Raw genomic sequence first — 19,631 nt, forward strand, 5'->3', positions numbered from 1 at the left:
TCACATTTCCCATTGGAAATAATGGCCAAATTTTACCCAATTTGCTCTTTATTGCCGAGCCAAACTGGAGAACAAGTACCCTCCACTCTTTTCAGGTTCATGTTTCAGACATGTTTCTGAACTTTTGCTCCAATGCTCAATTATGTTGCCATGATCTTTATTCCAGCCTCCTCCTTATCCTGACCGAAGATGCTGCATGAAGAGGAGGAGGAGTAGGGAGGCGGTGGCATCAACTAGAAAACGGGAGAATTTAAAACATGCCATATTAAAAGGAAAACAGTTTGGGTGTAAGCTGGATCTAAGGGCAAAAAGAGGGAAGAGGGAAGTGGAAGCCACTCAAAATCAACACTCTACAATAGAGATGGGCACGGACTGGGAGGCGGCCACGGACTGCCGGTTTGTGGTCCGTGGACTTTCACGGACCACGAACTTTTAAACGGACCGGCCCGGTTCGAGAACCGGTTCGATTCAGAAAGGCCTTGTTTTCCCCACAGATTTTCACTTGAGTACTTTCCCCACCAAAGGTTCTCATGTAACACTTCTCAATTATTACTTTTCCAAAGACTTAGACAAACAACTTCCCCTCCCCTATTCTGACTGACCCTTACCCGCCCTTGGTGGAAGGAGGGAGATTTTGAACCAGGGTGCAAAATGATGCAGTGCCCGGCGAAAGCCCACACCCTCCAACACAGACAAAGAGAGTCCATCCAGGGCTATCATCTCAGCCGGTACACGAGTTCCCACCTCCTGAGCCTTCCCCCTGAATCTTTTGCTTGGCAGGGACGAGCCTGAGGGAACAAGTTCCTGAAGGGTAGCCTTCCTAGAATTTCCACTACCACCCACAGCACTCTCAGGGGTGTGAGCCTTCTTACTAGGGGTGGACTCCCATTCCACTTGCCCTTCTCCCTGCTCAGCAGCCCTCTTGATACCACTGCTTGATGGTTTTTCTTGAGACAGCAGGCTCGGGTGATGTCTCTGCAGATGCCTGCAGAGGACACCGGATGTCAGGTGTTTGGGGTCCATACCCCTACGCACCATGGCATTGCAGACCTGGCAACGCACCAAATGGGTCGTTTGGGAGGGTTCGGAAGTGCCGCCAAAGTGTGGGATTAAAGCGGCAACCAGGAATCTGTGGCTCAGGAGGAGGACAAAACCTTAATGGTTGAGGTGTGGGGCTGGGCCAGGGGGGGTGGAGTGCAGGCAGGGGAAGCCACAGAAGGTTGGGATGGGAAGGAGCTGGATGTTTCTGCTGGACCCTCTGGTGCCCCGAGATCGCTCCATAGAGAGTGTTAGCAGCTGATCTTCCACAGGCAACGCTAAGAGCTCTCCTGCCTGCTCCTCGATCCCCAAAAGCGAATCTGTAGAACGAGGTGCTGCCTCTGAGGTTTCCCTGTCCCTGGTACCACTGGTACTGGGCACCGATGGGCACCCAGGACAACCTTTGCAATTCTTCCCACCACGGCCACTCTTATTCCTCTTTCCAACCCTCATGGTGCTATGAGAAAAGATCTCTACAAGCAAGTAAGAATTTTAAATGAAGCACAGAGCCCCAAAAGCTTGGAGCAGGGTAGGGCAGAGCCAAGTGGCACCCAGCTGGACCCCAGAAGAGAGGGAAGAATGCACCACAAAAGACACTCTAGAGAGGTGTTGAAAGAACTCAGAGAGCCCCCAAAGCGTGCTGCCAGTCGTCAGAGTGGGTGTTTCACAGAGGCCAGTAGCAGCCCACCCTTGTACCTCAAAAAGCCAGGCAGGAAAGCTCCCCCAAAGTCACCCACTATTTAGGGAGAGAAAGGCTTTGAAAGAAGTCAAGCAGAGAGCCCCCAAAGCGAGCTGCCAGTCGTCAAAGAGTGGGTGTTTCACAGAGCCCAATAGCAGTCTCCCCTTGCACCTCAGCAGCCAAGAAAGAAAGTGGGGGAAAGAAGGAAAGAACTCAGACAGCGCTCAAAGCTGCCCTACACCCACTGCGGGTCTGTGAGTGGGTGGGGTCAGAGCACAATAGAACCCACCGGCAACCTAGAAATAAGGAAGAGTTTGGGGAGGGGGGGAATTGAGCCCCAGAACCCAAGGATTTGAAAGCGGAAAGAAATCAGAGTAACTCGATAGTACAGTAAAAGGATTTTAAAAAAAAGTGCTCTCAAGAAAACCAGAATTGAAAGGCGAAAAAAATTAAACAGGAATGGAGAATAGAGTAAGCTCTCTTGCAACTGAAGCCCCAAAGCCCTTCCTAAGGCACAAGCCTCTCTCTCGCAAAAAGAAAAACTTCCCCGCAGCAAGCAGTTGCTAAGCTAACTCGCATCCCAGCGCCAGCAAAATGAAGCGGGGCTTCGCGTGCTTTGTCTTTTATACAGAAACGCTAGGCGCTCTCTGTTTGGCTGACAGAGCTGCCAATCAAGGTTTCCGGGGTTGAGATTGGTGTGTTCCAAATGGGGAAGGTGGCTTCACACCATTGCCTAGGACATTGTTTGAGTGGGGATGGCAGGAATCCTGGCATGACGGGCCAACAGACAGACAGAACGCCCCAAAGTTGGGCACTTTCATGAAAAGAACACGCGCCCATGGCCCGCGTGTTCGCGAATGACGAACTAGGTAAATTCGTGGGGAAATTAGGTCCGTTATGCAGTCCGTGCCCACCTCTACTCTGCGATGACGACTCACTGATTATGACCATGGACACTCACAACCACGACTACACCATTTACCTGACATGTGCACGGACTAGAACTACAGGACACTTGTTCACCCAGGGTAAAATGGATGTGGGCAGGTAGGAGCAGACATGATTATAGACACTCGCATAGCCTCGTGTAATTCATCTTGTGTAGTTTGGCTCATAGCCTCCTGGCTATGGTATTCAGACTGACTACTGCTGCATGTGGAAGCAAGTTCATTTTAGCCTCCAAAGCCAGTGATGGACCAATCCTCCGTGAATATGTCTAGTCCCCTTTTGAAGCCATCCATGTTCATCATGATGTCCTCTGGCTGTGAATTCCACAATTTATTTGCTGTAAAGAAAGTCCTTCCTTTGGTCTGTCCTGAATCTAGTGTTTAGATCGGATGTCTCTGAGTTCTAATATAATGGGAAAGGGAGAAGCTTTCTATTCCTTTTCCATTCCATGGATAATTTTATAAATGATTATTTTATAAACCATCCCCCCCTTATCATTTCTTCACAGCACACTCTACCAAATGGCTATTGTCTCTGACTCCTACTTTCGTAAGACTGTTGCCACCCCCCACCCCTCGATTCCAGCAAAATGAACAGAGCAGGGCATCAGGCATTTCATTTTTGCAAAGAAAAGTGTTTTTTGTCATTTTGTTGTGTACACAGTATACAATGTGAGTTTTACATATTGAGAGAAAAAAACGTCTCAGACACTAATAATAAACAATAAAAATATATAGGAACATCCAATAATACAGAACACAAATCCCATATCTCAGAACAATACCCTTGAGGCGCGAACAAGATACACAGAAATACACGTCGTAAAAAAGGGGGCCTTCCAAGATCCAAATAGAGGGGAGAAGGAGAGAAGAGTCTTTTTTTTCCCTGTCACAGGAAGCAGGTGTGTGTGTGTGTGTTTTTATTAACTTGAAGCTGGGCCCCTCAAATTCTGAGAACTTGGGGATTTGGCCACCCTGCCCCTCCCAACCCAGGGGCAATGCTTATTTAAGGTTTCATATAGAATTGATGGTACAGACCTGTTGTCCCATAAGGTGTAATGGTTCTTGTGTCCCTCAAAAATTAACCCTGTACTGTGAAACACTCCCCCCAACCCCTCGTTTCCCAAACCCCTTGTCTTCAAACTAACCCCACCCTGATGTATAGGTTCAAGCTACAGTACTCTCCCACTATAAGGCCCAAAAGCAACCAGTAGCCAGGTTTGTAGGGAAAGCGGTTAAAAACTAATTGCAAGCTCTAAAACATCCAAAAGGAATTCCAGTCAACCCTCCCTTCCCCCTTAAAATACTCCATTTTGAGGGCCTTGTATACACCAAATTTCACACACGCACACACACACCTTCCACACATACTCACATACACACTTGCCAACCTCTATTCACCCACAATAAATAGTTAGGGGAGGAAAATGAGATCTAGAGGGATATGGGGAGTTGTGTGTATGCATATATAAAAAGGACCCTCCCTAAAATTCTGGGGAGGGGGCTGAGGGTCACCAAACACATTTCTGGTGCTCTTCAGAGATGTGTTGAAAGTAATCCTGATACAGAAAAAAAGACCACTCCTTCAGAGGTGAGATTCTCCTCCCCCACCGCAAGTACCTTTTCGCACCCTCCCCTAAATGAAAAGGGGTGTGTGTGGTGGGGAACTTTCATACACTCCTGTTCATTTGGCCTCGTGGAAAGGAATGAGATATCTTTATGAAGCTGAGACAGCTGTGATTGGGAACCAGGAGAAGAACGCAGAGGGGTGGAATCAACAGAGTGTGCTCAGGCCGGGCGGGGGAGAGGAAAATGAATTGGAAAAGTAACAAAGCTGAACTTGTCTGAAGAAATCCTACTGGGAAATTTACGGTAAGGAGAAAAGGTCAGGAAAAGGAATGAGGTAGACATTGGCTGGGAAGTGGGAATCTGCTGTGTTCCGTATGGGATTGGTTTGGGACATTAATGGGTTGATCTCAGGAAGAAAGAGCTGAGATGGAAACAGGCTGCTAAATAATGCGTGCATGTGGTTTGTAGAAGTAGGGACTAGTTCAATGACATGGCAGGGGGCAGGGAGTTGTGAACTGAAGACGGGAATTCTGGGCTTGGACCTAATTCCTCTAAATCTAAAAAAAAAATTTAGCATTTCAGGGTTAGAAAGAGAGAGGGCTCTTGGCTTAGGAGGGCTAAGGGGTAGGAGGCAACACAGAATCTCCTTTCCCCCTCGACAACAACAACGATAAAAAAATAACCTCCTAATGAAAAGTTTCAGTCCAAACCAAAGAACGTCACAGCTACAGGTGAGAGAGGAAATAGAGAGAGGAAAGAGAAAAAGTCCTGCGCGTCGTTAAGTTCAAGTTAGTCAAATACAATATGATACATAGACTTTTTATCCTATACATTATATACAACTGAGGGGAAGAGGGGGAGTAGAATCCTGCCTTATTAAAGACCATAATAAAAAGAGGGGAATCACCATCCCCCCTCAAAGGAGATCAGATGAACAGGCGCAAGGGGACCTATCTGTAACCTGCTGTTTCAACCCTCGCTTTACCCATGTTGGGCTATTCAGGAAAAAAATTTAGACAGTCTTGGGTAGGGATAGCACACCTAGGAAGTCTTGGTACAGGCAAGTTTGCTTGGGGTATCGCTGTGCTTCCTCCCCTAATTTACTGGTCAGAAGGGTACCAGGAAAGGCGGGAGATTCTCCATGTGTCACTAAGAGCTAGGATCCCAAGGCTGGAGGGGCGGAGACAAACAACAGTGGCTAATGTCAGGCTCCACCAGCAGCAATTGCCCTGCCCCCCCCCAAAAAAAAGATAAGAAAAAAGGATATCCTAGAGAGAAGGGCTCCCTATAACAAACTGTTGATGGGACAAGGGTGGGAAGAACTTGGCAATAAATATTTTCTGTTGGAAGCAAGAGTAGAAAATGATTGCTGTCAGCCTGTGGGCAAGTGCCTTTCCCCCCCTGACACCAAACAACAATGGATTTGGCAGAGATGGAATTTGAGTTGTTTGTGGAGGGGGAGGGAAGAGAGGTTATATTGCCTGATCAAACTGCGGGTAATGGAGAGAGCTGACACCATATAAAGGGGAGGGGTCACTGCACTCTCCCCCCCCCCCATGCTCCACTCACCTCTGGGAGAATTTAAAGGGCCTTGATGGAAGAGATGCAAGATAGAACCCTGAACCTGGATCCTCCCCTTAGTTATTTTCTCACTGTTCACCCATAGAACCCAAGAGACCCAGGACCCAAGCTCCCAGCTCTTGAAAAAAAATCACACATCACCACTCCTCTCTGACCTTCCTATGGGTTCTCCTATGCTCACCCCACCACAGCAGGGAGGGGGCAAGGCTGCTCAAATTAGACATTTATACATTTATATATAAATAATATTTCTCTGTACAGCCAGGGCAAAAGGGAAAAGGGGGGCAGGGCATCCAACCATTCTAATATTTGATGAGAACCTTCCCTACACATGTCCTTCTCTGCCATAACAAACCATCCCACATCCCACCACCAAAACAGAAGATCCATCCCAGGTCCCTGCTTTTTTTTAAAAAAGGAAAAACAAACAAAAAAGGGCAGGGGTGGTGGTGGTATTGAGCAGAATCAGAATTCGTTGCCTGCAATGGTACCCCTCGACCTTCCTCTCCCCACTTCCTGCTCTGGCTCTGCAGAGGGGTGGGTTTTAGGCGGCCCCTCCTGGGGCGTGGCTCTGGGCGGCTGCATGCACGCATGTCACGCACATTTGCTTTGCGCCTGAGTCAGCAACTCGCTGAAGGAGTCAAACAGTTTCTCGAGCCATGGCTGGTTGCGCATGCACTGTTGCACCACCTCCTCTTGGCCCAGGTCTTCATCCTCGCCCTCAATCGCTGTCGTCTGGAAGAGAGCAAAAGGAAAATGTTAGGTGTGTGCTCTGAGAAAGCAGCAGACCATGTGCGGTGGACACATCAATTCCAGCTCACACTCGCTCACTCCACATCTTTATAATTTAATAGGCAAGTAAAGTCTATCTAGTCCAGCATCCTGTAATCATACAGTGGCCAATCCGCTGCCCTGGAGGTCCACAAACATGATGTTTCCTCCCACATAGCACTAGTATTCAGAATGTTACAGGACACAAAGATTCTCTTTAGTCATTTTGGCTAGTAGCTACTGATGGACCTGTCCCACCACGAATCTGTCTGTGAGAATATAAACAGAAACTAATACATGCGAAAGAAGATCCCTGCAAGAAGAAGCAAAAGGGTTTAGGGTCTCACTTACCTCATCCTTACAACGCAGAAAGGTGTGGTACTTGTAGTGGTGAAGGGAATGGTACAGAGTGTAGAAAAAGGACTTCTCCACTTCCACGCTGAATTCCTGTCAGCAACCAGATGACAGAGATGAGGAGGGAGGGGGAACCAATCACACAAGGAGATCACAGGCAACTTCTTTCCTCGATCCTAAATCTACAACCTCTCATTTCTATGTTCTTGAAATATCCCAGAATCATACTGTTCCTTCCCCCAAATTACTGTCATCTTGAAACAAAAATGATTTTTAAAAAGTCCTGCTAAAACTCCATCCACTTTTGCACACTGCAACCTCATCCCTGCTTCCCTCCTCCATTTTGCCACTGCTTGCTCTTCTTTCAGTTTATAATGCCTCTGCAAAATTAATCTCTAAAATAGTCTGACCCCTTCAGGTGAATGATCTACAAATACACCCCCAATCACGTGCTTTTAAAAAATCCTGTGCAGCTAGAAATCTAGCACTCCAGGAAGGAAGCTTCTAAGACCGGCCACCTCCTTGATGTGCTAAGTTTTTATTTTCAGAGAACGGCACTGACTTAAAACTCCATCTTCTACCAGCAGTTGCAGAATCGTAGAGCTGGAAAACACCCTAGGGTCATCTAGTCCAACCTCCTGTACAATACTGGAAATTCACAGCTACCCTACTCCTCCCCCAGTGACCCCTGCTCAATGCCCAGAGGAAGGCAAACAAACAAACAACCTCCAGGATCCTTGGCCAGTATGGCCTGGAGGAAAATTCCTGACCCCAAAGTGACAACTGGCATTACTTTTATTCTTGTTTTTCAACAACTCTCATTTGCAAAATGAGAATATTTTTAATAAATTTGGGATCCCAGAACAAACAAACAAAACTCCAAAACAAAGCATTTAAGCTATTCTTCTCTCAAATGTCTCGAACAATTTTGATCCTTCTGAAATAACAGTTTGCAGATGACGCTTCAATTTCCAAAAGCTGAAATTATTAGGATAATAAATTGCCAGTCTTCCTCCTTTCTCTCAAAAAAGTGGCAATTGCTGAGGTTTAATATCTCTACAACATTATGGCTATTATACTACTGCTGAAGATATATGTCCAGGACTCATTTTCTCCAATCTAGGATTCCTGCTCCCCATCTCAACTCCCTCAAACCCTCCAGAAGCTGCAATTCTGCAGGGGTGCTCAGCACCTCAGAGAATTTAAATTAGACTGTTTTTAATCTGCAGTCAAACAAATTAGTTTGAAAGGTATTCAATTAAGGCTGCACGCCTATGTTATGAATTGATTTTAAATGGGTTTTCATTCATTTCATGGTTTTTCCCTAGGAGCTCCAAAGAAAGGCAAACATCATTTTCTGTCAATTTCCATGTGCATTTGGTGCTAGTAGAGCCTATCTGGCAATGGTTGCTCTTCCTTCTCAAATCAAAAGATGGACCACAAAATGACAGCAATATCCACAGAACAGCAGCCTATCCCAGAATGGACCTGCTTTTGACCATGTAAACTCCGTGTCTAACCATCAGGGAATCTGGGCTGTGAAAACATCAGTATGTTTGGCAAGACTCACTGGACCTTGTGAAGTGCTTGTACAGTCCCTGGTTCACCTAGGGGTGAATACAGACACACATAGCTCAGCAAAAAATGTACCGGTCAGCAACGAAACAACTGAAGACCATTCAAGGATCAAAACAGACACCGGGACTGCAAGGAAACAAACCTGGATTTCTTGGCTCATTTGGGCTTCACGATTAGCTTTTAATTCCTGGAGAACAGTTTCAGATTCACATTTGCCATGGCACCTTCTTCTACTTTTTTAACAGAGGTGTTCAAAAGATAACTGTTTCCTGCTGATTCCACCATCCTGAGTAGTCAAGGACACCAGCCTAGCTCAAATGAATCCACCAACTCCTTAAAGAGGACCGTAAAGCCACCTTACAAAATGGTGCTTCAGAGCTGGCGGCTTAAGGCCATATAATGACGAGGAAGAAAAAATAAGGGGAATGTGAGATCTCAAGTCAATGTACAATCGAGACCCTGGAATGAGCAGAACTCCAGCTGCTCTCCATCACAGTGCTGAATGGGAAAGCCAACAGGCTCAGTAGACAAAACAAAGCGCCATACAGTTAACATTCAGCCTCGTCTCCAGAGTCACAGGATCAACAATCCAAGCTAGCTTTTTTCTGCCTTCTTTGCCAACAACAAGATGACTTGCTCGTTCACTTGGTTCTCAGGAGCAGAAGATTATCAATGCCCATGAATGCTGCCTTCACCAACAGCGGCTCGTCACTTGAATCCTGTGATCACTGATATGTTTATATACAGAGAGCTTCCTCTCTCCATAACCAGTATTGTACAATGAATTTGGACTACAAAGACCAGGCTCTCAATGGTCCTGGGAGTTCATTAAGACAAGGAGCATCTCAGGGACCAACTCCTTGAAAGAGCAGAAGAGCACCAAGTCCCACAAACAGCACAGGATACAGAACTTTAGTCCCATCCTCCTCACAAAAGGCTTCTGAAAGTGCTAATCAATCCATGGAGCTTAATATGGTGCTCAAGGGTTAATGGACTCTTCCTGGTGTTGATGATCTTGCTGTCAGAACTGGGAACGTGGATGATGAAGAACACTGCAATTCCCTTATGGACACAGGAGTCTGGGCACTTTCATTCTTCCAGATATGTTCTCGATGTATCAGAGGTTGAAGATTCCATTACTTTGGTGCCCCCAACTTAGTAAATCACAAGGAAAAGGAATGGAATGCCATGCTCTGAAATATTACCTCAACAGATCACGGTAAGAAACAGATCACGGTAAGAAGCAGATAAGAAGCAAAAGTTTGAGTTTTCATCTTTCATTAACCTTTTCTAGTGAGGTAAATCTCCAAAAACCTGGGTGCTGAAGACCCACATTTTGAGAGTTTACTGGTGGGGTAGAACTGACAGTGACTTAAACTGACAGAATACCAGCCATGATGGCCGCTTTGTGGAGCAAAGCACTGTGAGAAAATAATTCCTGCATGCCTACTGTATGGACGTGGTTTCTAATACCCACCTGCGGTTTGGATACATTCTTCTTGAGTTTGTTGAGTGTCTTGCGGTTGTAAGGTTCACCGCTTGGACGCAACTTGACCGTGGTGTCGCATGTTTCGGCGTGGAGTTGAGGGAACGTATGGAGTGCCTCCTGAATAGGAAACAAAGCAGTAATCATGAGACCATAGTTTTCACATCACTTCCAGACCTACCAGGTAAGGGACATGGGGGGAGGGGGAGCTAAACAACTTCAACTAAAGTCCTCGAGGATCAGAAACAAATTCCCTATTTCCTGACAACCACTGACTGGAAGATTAAACTTCAGGTAACTCAGCCAACAACACCACAGACCAAAAGCCTCCTCATTGTGGGAAACAGGTGATTCCTGAGAGCCAACTGCATGCCACTGCCTGCCATATAGCTCCAAGATAGCTGAAGGATTCTCTAGTCCCATGCAGGCCAGCCTGTCCACAGGGATCATTGTCTGAGGTCCAGCTCTGCTCTGGATGCCTTTGCCAACTGAGTTAAGATGGTTGGCAACCAGGAAAAACGGACTTTTCTGCAGTAGCACCAGCTAGCTCCCCTGCAATCACTTGGCACCCTCTTTACGGTCATTTGGATGGCAGCAAAGATTTTTTTTAAGTCAGCTTTGGTATCACTGCCCCTTACCTTGGGTGACACTGTTTTACTTACCCCTTATATGGTGGCTTTTATCCATTGCTATGAAATTTGAAGCCTAGCTGATTTATCTTCTGCTATTTATAGAGGTATGGTGCTTGTGAAATTTATTATATGTTTGCTGTTTTAATCTATCATCTTGCAATTGGCATATTTTATTTGAATGGCTTAATTTTTTTATTGCCGTGAACTGCATGGGACATTTTTGGAAAGATCTGTTGCTCTCCCTCAGTCTGTGGAAATCGTTCACTGAGGTGATGCTACCATGCTATACCGCTATGCTTCCAAGACTGTGTTCCTGCCTGCCATCCCTTCTGTTACAGGAGTTGTGGGCTGTCTGCTCGGGGAAAGGTCCAGGATTAGGCAGAAGGATATGGCCTTTTCCTCCACGCAGACAATGATACAGAAAAACTGAACTCGCTCTGAGCTTATGGGGAACAGAACACACACAGAGAACATCCCAAGCTATCTTCCTCTGGCACATTAGAGTTCCTGTATAAACACGGCAATCTAGAATCCCCTTCCTAGCAACAAGACGTGCAAAACTGAAGCAGATTCTCACTACAAAGTGGTAGCACAAAACGCAGAGAGAACCAAGTTAAGACAGCTACCCAGGTGGTAGAACTTCCTGTTCTGAGATGATGATCTGATAGAGTTCTTTGGCCCCAAGAGTAGAGGAATAACTACTGGGAGCATAGGGAGAAGACAAGACTCACGCCATGTAGCAATTTACCTTGGAAGCAGATAGAGGAAGAGGCTGTTCCATTCTTTGCACTCAAGCAGAATTTTTTAAAAAAAATTCTTGCACAGTTTATTGTATATATTATGCTGTATATATCACAGTTTTCTAATTTTGTAATCTAGTTTCTATAGCATCGTTTGCATGCATGGTGTTTTTTATTGCGTCTTATTCTGTAATACGCCTTCAGTCCCAATAACAAAGGAGGAGTATAAATGAAGTAAGTATAAAGTCCCCAAAGGAACTCATTTACAGAGGTAGAAAATCTTATTGGTGAGAAACAGAAGGAAATCTGCATTCCAATACGATCAGGACCAGGGTCCCAGTTAAGCCCCAGAAGTCTCAAATTTTGCACACATTCTCCCTTCCTCCCAACCCCATTCTGCTCCTTCACCTTGACACAGCCGTCGTGAAGGTGAACAAGGAGGAAATATCTACCCCCCAGCCTCTGTGACCAAACAAACCGACTAAAACAAACATCTGAGAACAATTCAATTTCTGGGAGGATAACACAATTTCCCCTCCTGCCCTATTCCCATACCTGTAGCGAGGGATTAAGGGACACTCTCTTCAGCACCTTTTTCTTGTGATCATTCAATATCCCATCAATCTTCCTCATGGGTGGGAGATAAAGTTCATCTGTGGAAGATTGTCAAAATAGATTAAGGAGCCAAAATTAGTCATGAGAAGAAGGGACAGGGCCTGAGGTTAATACTGTAGAGAACCAGCATTCTGCACTGAAGAAATCCAATATTTAAGTCTAGTAACACCTTAAAGACCAACAAGATTTCCAGGGCATAAGGTTTTGAGAGTCAAGGCCCTTTCATTAGCTACAACTAGGAATGGAGATCCCTGAGCCTTTATAATCCCAGTCTGAAAGTGTAAGTACAAAGAAGAGAGAGTCTTGATGAAAGGTACAATGCAAAATGTATTCAGCTTTACTGCAGCAGGGGAGGAAATGCAGAAAATTAACATCTATAGTGAGATAAAAATTCTATGACCCTATTCAGCCCTGGGATTCCACTGTTCTGAATCTGTGAATGAACTCAACTTTCATTCATTCATTTAAGTTAATGTGCTACTGGACTCTTCTACTGCAGACCAATACAGCTACTCACCTAAAGAAATCCAGTTTTCTATGCCTGACGCTCAGCAACAATAATGGAAATAAGCATAACAATTTTTAAATGCCGCATTTTTGCCCCTCAAGAGGCTATTTCTTGCATGGGAACTTATTTTCTTAAAAAGATCTGCTTGTGCTATTCATTAAAATAATCTGCTCACTTTCAAGGCAAATGCTAATTTACTTAACTTCAGATTAATGGTTTGCAATGCTCAACAACATGCCCTTATTTCCCCACTAAACTGCACAATGAAAAATGCCACAGTATTCTATAAGCAAAAAAGCCCAAACTAGAATTACACTGTACAGAAAAAATCTCACACCTTCAAAATGTTCTCTTTCTGTTTTTAAAAGAAGAGCAACTTTCTAGGTCCTCAAAAAAAGGAAAGACTGGTGGTTTCTGCCTCAGGATTTTTCTAGCAACTACGTGGGTTCCCCAAAGATGTGATCAGGGACTGGATGCTATTTAATTTCCCCATAACAGATTCAGAGGGGAGTCTAGTAGCCAGCTTTGCAAACTGACACCTCATGATTTCAGATGAAACCGGCCAATAAAAAGCTCTCCAAAAGCATCTCTACAAACTGGGTGAATGGGAAACAAAACAGCAACTCAGACTGAGTGCCATTTAAAAAAAGGACTGGGCCAAAAACCCAAATATCTGAACACTGCATAAAGATGATGACATGGGGACCGAACCAACAGAGACTAATGAGGAAAGAGATCAGATAGCTGTGAATGAATAAAACAGCAAGTCAGTGCATGGTGGTAAATTCCATACATATGTTTATTAGGAATGGGTCTGAAAACAATGTCCTTTCGTAAGTGTACTGTGCAACCACAATTGGAATACTAAGTACAATCCTGATACCCCCACTCCCAACACTATCAGAGCCCCAAAAGAGGCAGACAAAATTATCAAGGGATTGCAGCACCTGCCCTAACAGAAAATACTTTTTGGTTTAGGAAAAAAGACAGCTAAGGAGTGAGCACAAGGCAGACTTGTAATATTGTACATGGAGAAAGCGAGGAGAGTTTTTCCTCCCTTTTCTATAACACCAAAACCAAATACATTGACTGGCAACAGAGATTCAAAAGGTTCTAATTCATCTAACGTACATTTCACAATTATGGTATTCACCATCACAAGTTGAAGTGATTGTCATTAGTATAGATGGTTTTAAAATGGAATCAGGCAAATATGGGGATACCTATAATTAACGTAATATTCTACAGAATGTGCAAAACATTATTATTCAAGAAGACATTTTTTACTCACATCAGAGGGCGGTATTATTGGGAGGGGTTCTCAGATGTTTCACCAATGAGCTGGGAACCATGGGCTCCACCATTATGTTGCTTTACATATTATCTGTTGCTTTTAATACGGGCTCGTATACATTGCTTGTGCTTCATGTTGTCTAATGTCAATCCTAGAATGGATTATGTTCTGTTTCAGCAATCCTTCAACCCTGAACTGGATCCTTGCTAATGCTAGGTCTCTGTAAACTTGTATTCATCTACCCTATGACATTGTTTATGGAAATGTCCTTGACACTGTGTGGAAATGCCTAACCTTGTCCTTGCTACTGATTGTACTGATCTCACACTATGTAATCCGCCTTGAGTCCCAGTGAGAAAGGCGGACTATAAATAACATAAATAAAATTTTAAAAAATTAAATAGAGATTAGAACTGCAGTAGAATGGAACAGCTCAGACAGGCAACTTTATAATGGAACAAGATTGTAATCTGCTGCAAAGATTATTGTAGGTATCACCTACTTTTACTGCATTCTCTTGCAATCTGATTTCTTTATTGATGTAGTATACCTTGTCTTAAACAGGTTGCTGTGCACATTATTCTCTAATTCTGTAGTCCTAGTCTAGTGTATTGTTTATTGGTTGTCTTATTCTGTCTTTCTGCACTGTTTTATATCCTGTAATCCACTTTGCGACTCAGAAAGACAGATTATAAACAATGTAAATAAATGAAACCACCTGGTTCAGAAGCAACCTTTCTCTGAATATGAGCTTCTGGGAAGGCAATAAACAGGGAAGTATTGTTGACTACGTTCCCTACTGACAGAGCTCCTGGAAGCATTTGGCTGTGCACTATGGGAAACAGGACGCTGACCCCTATCTATTCTTATCTCTTGGGGACAAAAAAGTCTTTGAACCTCTGCCACCAAGGCTAACAATGAAAGAAAAAATGGGGTCGGAGACAGGAGGAAAAGATGGAAAAGAACAAGACTTGAAAGGAATGAGTTTATAGGAGCAAAAAGCCTCTGAATCAGAGAGGCAAAAAGCCTCCCCTACTGCCCCACACCACAGTTAGTATTATCACCAGCACAGAAGAATGCTCACCGTTGGTATCCTCGAGAGCTTGGATCATGTCTGGGTCAAGGGCAGTGCTGACCAGCATTTCCACGTAACTGCGGTACATCTCCTTCATGGCTCGTGTATTTAAAATACGGCCTGTCGGCACACGCTCTGGGTGGAAAAAGGGACATTGAGAGAGAAGGAGAAAAATACCACCACCACGCAGATTTCCCTGATACCTCTCATGTTATTATTCTGATTAAACTGGAAAAGTTTCCCAACTGGCGCAGCATTGTGGTAAAGAGAATGAGCTGTGATCTAGGAAACGGCTGGCTCAGATCTCAACCAGAAACTCAGTAGATGGTCCAGTTCCCCTACCGCCAGCCTATTTTACAGGGCTGCTGTTAGGATTACTGCAGGGGCATTGCTTTGAACACAGATAAAGCATTATACAAAGACTGTCGTATTGATATTGCCCCACCCTGGCTCTTAAAATATAAGCCCCTCATAGACAAGGCAAGCTCCTACCTTTAACAACCCCTCCCCCATCAACTTTTAGCCCTCAATCTGGCACAGTGGTCCTTGTGAAATCCATCTCACCTCGGCTGTCTATATTCTGCTCCATTTTAGAAATCTCACCTTTAAATCAGGGGCTCCTTTGAAGCTATGACAAAACACTTCCTTTCATATCTTAGTATGGACCATTTCCTCCACACAGGCTGGATCCAGTCTAAACTTTCCACAACTTTATTTACACCTCACATTTCTCAATGGAAACCCAAAGCAGTCTTCTCCATTTTATCTTGACAACAACCCTGAAGGGTAGGCTGAGTGTGTGTGACTGGCCCAAGGTCACCCAGCAAGCTTCCATGGAACAGTGAGGATTCAAACCTGTGTCTCCCAGATACTAGTCCAGCACTCTAACCACTGGCTCTTTGCCTCTCTCACTGGCTTTCCTGCCTCTGCCCTTCCACTGCAGCCCACGTAGCTCCACAAAATGCTACTCCTGGAGGATAGGGGACCCTAAGGAATGACATGAAGAGAGTCTGCAGCTGCAAGGGGAAAATCAGTGGAAATTGCCAATTTCCTCTGGATCCAATCCCATGATGCTCTGGGTCTCTTCCATTCCATTTCCAGGATACTTAGTAGAGTGCTGAGTTGCTTCATGCACCATCATCACATATCCTCTTGGCATTGGAGATCCAATTCTACTCACCTTCCTCGCTCTGCTGGTCAGGGCTGGAATCCGAATCGGAGGAGGATGCTGCCTCCTTAAGCCATTTTTTCCTCTTCTTGGGGGGTGGCTCCGCCTTCACCTTGGCTGGCTTGGGTTTGGGTTTAGAAGTCCCGCTGGCTGGAGCAGCTTTGGGGGGAACAGGCACAGGGGGGTCGGTTTTCTCTACTTTGGGGGGTTTCTCTGCCTTGGCCACTTTTTCCGCCTTGGGGGGCTTTTCAGGCTTCTCAACCTTGGGAGGCTTTTCCAGCTTAGGCCCTTTCTCTGCCTTGGGGGGCTTCTCAGTTTTGTCTGCTTTTTCTGCCTTGGGGGGTTTCTCTGTCTTGGCGGGCTTGTCTGGTTTTTCAACCCTCTCTGGGGCTTCCGGCTTCTCGAGTTTCTCCACTTTGGGTGTCACTGGAGCCTTGGGGCCAGAGGCCTTGGGTTGGCTCTGTCTCCTGTACCAGAGAAGACATAAATGTTAGACTACCACGATCCAAAAACTGGTTGTGCTCCTGCCTTAGAGACAAGCTCTGGTATGAAGGGGGGAGGGGAGCTGAGCTGAGAGGCAATGCCTGCTAAGATGGGGAGGGGGGTTGTTGATGCAAGGCAGGCTGAGTATAGGCTTGCTGTATTCCCCAAATCTGGACACAGCCTGATTTGTATATTATGCATGGTTAGGTGATTATGCAAATCAAGCACATTTAATTGTTGGACCCGTCTGCTGGTTGCTTTTGACCCCAGCTCCTGGCAACCACCACCAAAAGTAGGGGGAAAGGATCCAAGTGAGCACCTTTTAACCTGATCTTTTCCACGGAAAAGATTTCTAGGAACAACTGCTCAGCTGGCAATTTATTGTATGTAATTTTGGAGATTGGTGACAAAGGGCAGGCTGATATTAGCTAAAAAGGGAAATCCCAGAGTCAAAGAAATTCAACTATCACAGAAGAGATGTCTGGAGAAGATTTATGTAAAAACAGGAAGATTTCAAGATGCTTGTATGGACACTTGTATATGATACTGTACATTTGCAATTGATACCTTCTTTGGTAGTTAATACTCACAGGCCAATTTTTTTTGTCACTTCACTTGCACCATATAAAATTATTCTCCAATATAAAAAGAGCTTGGATCCTATGAACAAGTTCATCACATGCTAGACAGCCTTTGCCATGGAGCATGCTTCGTCTTCTGCTAGCACTTCCATCACAGCATGATTAGTTTTGTTTAAATGGAAGTGCTACTGGAAGAGAAAGCATGCTCCATCACAGAAGCCATCTAACGCATGTGAAATTCATTTACAGGGCCACAGACTACAACATTTTTCCTTTGGTCTCAGCCTTTTGAAGGACTTACGGGTTCCATCTGGCATCTGAGCAATATCTGATCAGCTACCTGATGGCTTCCATTACTGCTACTTCTTCCCAGCATGCCAGGGGTGCTATTGCATCAAGTATGTCAACTGTAGCTATGACTTCCCTCATTGGTTAGAACAACAGGAGGCAGGCTCATTTTTCATAGAACGAACAGGTAGAATACTGCCTGACCTTTTTGCCTTGTTTCTCTGCATCCATGAGAGCTAGAGACTTTTTAAAATATGAAGGCTGAGAATCTGGACCACTAAAAGAACATGCCTAAAATCTGAGTAAAACACAGACAAGTGGGCCACAGGGCAACCTTTGCTGAGGGGTGCTTCAATGGAGACAATCTTTAAGAGGCTGAGGGGACAATAAAAGCTGTCAGTCTGGGAGAACAAGACAAGCTTAGGCAGGTGGCCCTCAGACATAGAACAAGCCAAGTTCAAGGCTCAGGGTGCACAGAAAAAGCCCAGAGGAGAGGCAAAGATTGTTAGTCCCTTACACAATCAAGTTCCCTGAAAGGTATGTGGGGTTGGGGAAAGGGAATCTACTAAATAGCTACATAGGTGGGAAGCGAAGAGTCTGAGCTCTATGCTCTTTTGGATGGAGAGAGGATAAACAAAAGACCTCATACTTGAGGTGAATCAACAGAAACCAGAAGAAACTGGGACCAGACAGTGGTAGGGAGGTAATTAACAAGAGGTTTCTTTTACAGAACTTGACATACCAATAACAGATTTTGTTTCATAGAATCATAGAACTAGAAGGGGTCTTACAGACCATTTAGTTCAACCCTCTGTCCAATGCAGGAACAGCCTAAAGCATCCTTGACAAGTATTTGTCCACACACACCTTGAAGACTGCCAATTAAGCAACCTGTCCCCTACAAACAGCTTCTCAACCCATTGGGTGGGATCCAGCCAGCTATTTCACTCAATCTCACCCAGTTACTACAGCTTCCATTTTTATGGGATTTTGCCATGCAGATTCCATGATCCACAGCATAGCCTCATCTGACAGTCAAAAGGAACCCCCCTTTACTTCCTTCACCAGAAGAAAAGGTGGTAAGATCCAACCCATTAGTCCTACCCCCCCCCCCTTTCTCACATTACCTGACAGCCTGTAGGGGCCGGTGCCAAGGCTTCTTGGAGCAGACACGAACATAATCCTTCTTGTTGATGTTTTCCAGGAACTTGACGTACAGCCGTTGGTACCGGTTCTTGGCATCACCAAAATAGCCCAAATACTGAGGGGTAAAATCAAGGAAGGAAGGAACTGAATATCAACAGTGTGGAGAAGGAAAAATCCCTTTTTTAGAATCAAAGAAGACAAGGAGCTAAAAATACCCAATCCTTTCTATAAAGATACTCATTGGGCCCAGCTGAACAATCAGAAAGAGCAAGACATGCCCCAAAGTGGCTGAGGGGAGGGTGATGCACATATCTCACAGGTCACCCCCCATAAAAAGTCTCTCTGTATTTGGCTTGACTTCTCATCATAACCATGGCACAAAGGTGGAAAAACTGCTATTTTCTCAGCAGCAGGAAGAGAAGAAACCAATTCAAATCCCATCACACCAAACACAGTTGAGCAAGCCCTGGATGTCTCTCATATCTGAGACCTGAACTTCTCTGCCTGTGCTGGCTGACTTCACAGATCTGCACAATTTGTAGAAGCGTAACATATGAGTAGCAGTAAATTGGGACAGGCCAGATGGCAGGGACACTTACATTGCTGGTGGCGCAAAACTGACGCTGCCCATCCTTGATTTCAGGGGTGAACTTCTGAAGCAAAGCCTTCTGTACTCGCCAGATGGGGGGTGGCTCTCGCCCAGTCTGAAGGGCAAGCTGCAGGAAAACAGAAAAAGCAATGCTGGTCACAGACATGTCAACCCGCCCCCCCCCCTTACTATCTACAAGCCCTACTGTAATACTGTGACAAGCTTGCAGCAAAGCAAAAATGAAACACAGGACAATCCTAAGCACAGTTACACAATTCTAAGTCCACTGAAGTCCACAGGCTTAGGTGGATGTAACTCTGCTCAAGACTGCACTGAGAGAGACCCAAAACGCACTCTTCTCCTCCACTGCTTGTTTGTCCTCTTTAAACTATTAGGCTGTTACTAACAAGTTGGATTTCCCATAGTTAGCTACAGAACAGAGTCCACAGAAACAAAAAGCTGGTTTCTCTATGATAATTTATACTGATTAGAATGCTTTCATGATCACC

General features: G+C 45.0%; 1 protein-coding gene across 1 annotated transcript in view; it reads right to left on the reverse strand.

Moving 5' to 3' along the window:
* Positions 1 to 3,295: 3,295 nt before the first annotated feature.
* PRR12 (proline rich 12) overlaps positions 3,296 to 19,631 on the reverse strand; it is a 40,660-nt gene continuing 24,324 nt past the window's right edge. The window contains exons 7-14 of the mRNA XM_054992891.1: positions 19,133 to 19,249; positions 18,515 to 18,648; positions 16,048 to 16,502; positions 14,877 to 15,002; positions 11,931 to 12,028; positions 9,995 to 10,123; positions 6,937 to 7,032; positions 3,296 to 6,549 (exon numbers count right to left, since the gene is read on the reverse strand). Coding sequence (XP_054848866.1) covers positions 6,409 to 6,549; positions 6,937 to 7,032; positions 9,995 to 10,123; positions 11,931 to 12,028; positions 14,877 to 15,002; positions 16,048 to 16,502; positions 18,515 to 18,648; positions 19,133 to 19,249 — 1,296 coding nt within the window. The 3' untranslated portion in view covers positions 3,296 to 6,408. The remainder of the gene's footprint in view (positions 6,550 to 6,936; positions 7,033 to 9,994; positions 10,124 to 11,930; positions 12,029 to 14,876; positions 15,003 to 16,047; positions 16,503 to 18,514; positions 18,649 to 19,132; positions 19,250 to 19,631) is intronic.

The sequence above is a fragment of the Eublepharis macularius genome, chromosome 12 (assembly GCF_028583425.1).
Source record: "Eublepharis macularius isolate TG4126 chromosome 12, MPM_Emac_v1.0, whole genome shotgun sequence".
Lineage (NCBI taxonomy): Eukaryota > Metazoa > Chordata > Lepidosauria > Squamata > Eublepharidae > Eublepharis > Eublepharis macularius.